We start from the raw sequence: 4665 nt of genomic DNA on the forward strand, positions 1-4665 counted from the left end.
CAAAATGGCGGCTGTCTGGTTTCGCAAATTAGAAAAGCATTCAGTTTAAATACAAGTTTTTATAAATAAAAATTATTATTCTGCAATGCTAAATAAATACCCTCCGTACTACCAACAAAAATATCTCAAATAAAATGCAGTAATACACCGCAAATCCTGCACTTAAAAAGCACTAATGAAATTTTTGGTGTACTTGGATAAATATGGTAACATTCCGTTTGAGTGGTTCTAACGTTTACCTTGAAATTACTCCTAAAAGTATAGTTTATAAACATTTATATTTAGGGTAAACTTAAAAAACGCTACTTACGGTATGTTTTCAATAAATAAACACCGAAATCACCAGCCCAAACAATAACACACACGATTGTCGTGACGTATTTTTGAAGTTGTTTATACATATAAAACTAACTTGATCTTATTTAGCTTTAAAGTGTTGTGCAAAGGTGATAATAAAATAAAAATACAACCTTTATCGTAAGTAAATAATTTTTTTTTAATTAAAATGTAATTAAAATTAAAATTTAATTTAATATGCAGTGCTAATGTAAAATCGCAATTTAATTTCTTTATGAACTTCTGTAAATTACAACAATATACTTATATTACGAACGAGTATGGAAGCGTCTTGGACCTGATAGCGTCCTGAAGCGTCCTGGGTGGGCCGGATTCCAAGGAGGTTGCGGTTGCTAGGTCTACCGATCCAATGGTACCATGAGATGCCTACCATCCCACGCTCGAGATAGAGACGAAATTCAAGCGTAGTGACAAAGCGCCACCCTTGCAAATAAGCCCTCCTCGTTCTAATCCACTTTTGGCACCGCGCTGGAACTTTCCTAAAGCCAATCTCCGTCTGCTTTATGAACATTTGTTGGGCATCAATTGGGAGGACTTGTTCGAAGTACGAGACGTTGACGAGGCAGTCAGAGTCTTTTACGACAAATTGTTTAATTGCATTTATCAATTCGTGCCTATCAAGCAAGGTAAACGCAATAAGAGACATTTTGTATATCCGTCGTGGTATACTAAAGAAATTATTAATTGTATCGAAACAAAGTACTATCATCTATAAAAATTCAAAAACGGGGAAACAAATTTAGCGGGGAAATGTACAAATACTATCGCGCACATAGTAAGTATCTGATACGAAACGCATATCAAAATCAACCATATCGAGAAGGTAATCAAAAGCGAGCCAACAAAGTTCTGGAAATATATTGGGGAAAAGCGGAGTAATGGGCAACCTCCACGTCATTATGTTTATAATGGCAACTTACTTGTTGGACAGGATGCAATGGATGGTTTTGCATCGTATTTTGGCTCGGTGTTTCATAGTAACGTGTCGCGATTAGATCCTGTGTGGGCACGGCAAAACAAGAGCGGGTTGGATGCTTGTTATGTGTCGATTAATGGGCTGACAATAAATGAGTTACGGGTGGCGGTTAAAAAGTTGAAACCTCATTCAGCGGCGGGTCATGACGAAGTTCCTCCATTCCTTGTGAAGTTGTTTCGGCCCTGGAGCGCCCTCTTCTATATTTGTGTAATTTATTCTTAGATACGTGTAAATATCCAGATTACTGGAAGATCTCCAGAGTAACTCCAGTTTCGAAGGGGAGTGGTCGATCTGTCGTGGATGTTACGATGTACAGACCAATAGCAATACTGTCAGTATTCGGCAAGGTCTTTGAAACAATGATTAATAGGCAAATCACGCGACAGATTCGGCCTCGCCTCGTTGACTGCCAGCACATATTTAGGGAAGCGTGCTCAACCGCTACAAATCATATAAATTTGGTCGATTTCGTTACGACTGGGATGGATTTAGGTCAACAAGTTGATGCAACGTACTTTAACTTCAAAAAAGCATTCGATATTGTAGACAACGACGTGCTGCTACAGAAGATGGCGTCTTTCGGATTCACACTAAAACTCTTGAAGTTTTTGTCATGTTACAATCGAACACCTATTATACACGATCTGGCGTAAGTCAGGGCTCTACATTAGGGCCGATGCAATTTTTCATGATGATAAATGATCTACCGCTGTCTGTCCGCTATTCCAAGTGCCGCATGTTCGCGGACGACTTAAAATTGTTCATGACAATAAATGGGACTGACGATTGCGAGGCGCTTCAACTAGATTTTGAAGCAGTTGCGGAATGGGCTGATAGAAATCGCTTATATTTTAACGAGACAAAATGTAAGTCGATCACCTTTACTCGCAGCCGAACGCCATTATGTTTTACTTACCACCTGGCTGGCACACCTATGACGAGAGTCCAAACGACGAATGATCTTGGATTGACAATGGATTCAAGACTGGACTTCCGATAGCATATTACTTCCACCTGTAGCAGAGCCAGTAAAACATTAGGGTTCATTATGAGAGTCGGCTCTCAGTTTAAGAATCCTGGAGTTGCTGTGACGCTAGGTGATTGGGAGGGGCGCTGCTGTCTAAGCAACATTGTGCTTGTGTTATTTTAATTTTAAAAATTTGTTTAAAAGTTTTATTTATTCAAAATTTTATTGTTATCCGGTTACACATGTCTTAATTATTCCGTACGAGTGTTATCTCTTATTAGTGTTAAGGATCAGTGAAGAAAATACATCAAATATAGTTTGACTGTGTTGTGCTTGAGGATCTTTTTATTAGCCGTATCAACCGTCTAAGAGCTCTAAAAGTATTTCAGAACTTTGGTATCAGTGCATCTGCATAAATACAGTGATATATTGAGTGTCTTTGGACTGATTTAATTCTAACATAACCTATTGTGTTAATATCGGGGTGCCGTAAATTGATTTTTAATTTCAATAATTGGGAACAGTCTAGCGACATCTGTTTTTTCGTTGCTGCACTTTTTTGTCCACGATAAGCATCGGATTTATTCTTTGACATTTGTATTGATTGTTAGCTTGGCAATTTAACGAACGCAGTTTTTTCACTAAGATCTGCAAGATGGAGCTAGCTGCATGTTCTGTGAAGATAACGTGCGACCGGTGTTCGCAGGAAATTAAAACTCGTGAATTTTTAAAGTGCTGTCATTGTCTTCGATATTATGATCTGATGTGTACTAATGTGAGCGAGAAACGCTTTTATAATACAATGAGAGAGGAGCACAAGTCTAATTGGAAGTGCGAAAAGTGTGTTGACAGCTCGCCGACGCTGGATTCTGGTGCCGGTGACACTAGTTTATCGAATATCACAACTAGGAAGCGGCTTGGAACGGACTCTGTTTCCACCTGTCATACGCCTTCCAGTGCACTATTGAGTACGGCTGCGGCTGAGGAAGGGTCTTCTGTCATTGTTGCTGAGATGCGTTTGCTGCGCGATGATATAATATCTGCAGTACGTGTGGAAATACAAGGGTTTCAAAAGTCAATGCGTGCTGAAATGCAAGAGTTTCGAAAGTCCATCGCTAGTCTTACCTCTGCGGTCGGTGCATGTAACAATCGCATAGATGAACTCACTAAGCGAGTGGAGTATCTTGAGAAATGCTCGTCCAACCCAGAGCCCACTGATGTTTGTGAATTCAAAAAAACCATTGCTGCTTTGAAACTCGAACTGAATGATCGTGACCAGGGTTTGTTAAGTAATGATCTTGAGATTGCAGGAATACCTGAAGATAAAAATGAAAATCCCATTCACCTCGTTCTTGCAGTCGCCATGAAGATGGGCGTTACGCTGGAGGAGCGTGATATCGTCAGTGCTGAGCGTGTGGGTGGAGTTTTGCGGCGGCGTCCGGAATCTGACCCAAAGGAGAGCCTGCGCCCGGGCCCTATCGTTGTGCGACTGGCGCGTCGTACTCAGCGTGAAGAACTCCTGTCAGCGGCGCGTGTCCGCCGAAATGCGACTACTGCTGGTTTGGGTTTGGCATCACCTGAGCGTCGACTATATGTTAATGAGCGTCTAACGCGACTCAACCGTCACATTTTTTACAAGGCTCGCAGTGAATCACTGCGTGCAAATTACAAATATGTATGGACACGTGACGGTAAAATCTTCACACGTAAAGAACATGGTGCGGAACGACATCGCCTGCGATCTGAGGATGACATTGCCATAACTTTTGGCTTGGGATAATGTTTGATCTGTACAGTTTAATCACATTAATTTTCTTAGTTTTTCACCTTAGGTGCAATCGGTTTTGTTTATTTAAGCTGTTTCACAGTTTATTTTTTGTAACTATACTATGTAGGCTGTTACTACTTATTTGTTACTGTGTATCTTCTATTGATATCTATAAGGAAAGAGAAAACAATCTGGAAAAACTGTCAATAATTGTAGAAGATATTGTGCATTACTTCATTTGTTGCTTGTTGGTAATTTGTGAGTTTTTTCATACTCAATACTCATCTGACAAAACTAATTTGAAATATCCTATTTCGTTTGTATTGATTTTTTATAGTTACTTGAATAGCAGCCAGTTTCTAACTCATAGCGCTTATTTATATATAATTTTATATTCTATAATAATTACTTATCTGAGTCTGAATATTTATAGTTATCCAATCCTTAGATTTATGCAAATTTTAATTTTTTGCCAAATATGTAATTGGTTTTGTTTCTTTATGCACATACAAAGATTGTTTTCCTTAACTAAACTATGTAAGCTGTTACTACTAATTTGTTACTGTGTATTTTTTATTGATATTTTTAAGGACAGAG

The 4665-nt window shown here is 39.0% G+C and overlaps 1 protein-coding gene across 1 annotated transcript; it reads left to right on the plus strand.

Moving 5' to 3' along the window:
• The first annotated feature begins 3102 nt into the window (after nt 1-3102).
• Nucleotides 3103-4080, plus strand: LOC113239295. Its single transcript, XM_026476215.1, has one exon. The coding sequence runs from the start codon at nt 3103-3105 to the stop codon at nt 4078-4080; it is 978 nt and encodes a 325-aa protein (XP_026332000.1).
• Nucleotides 4081-4665: the final 585 nt, after the last annotated feature.

Source organism: Hyposmocoma kahamanoa, unplaced genomic scaffold (genome assembly GCF_003589595.1).
Source record: "Hyposmocoma kahamanoa isolate Upper Pololo Valley unplaced genomic scaffold, ASM358959v1 99824, whole genome shotgun sequence".
In the NCBI taxonomy this organism is placed as follows: Eukaryota; Metazoa; Arthropoda; class Insecta; order Lepidoptera; family Cosmopterigidae; genus Hyposmocoma; species Hyposmocoma kahamanoa.

Excerpts from the sequence above, each read along its gene's own strand:
- LOC113239295 (XM_026476215.1), top strand. The coding sequence starts at position 3,103 with ATGAGAGAGGAGCACAAGTCTAATTGGAAGTGCGAAAAGTGTGTTGAC.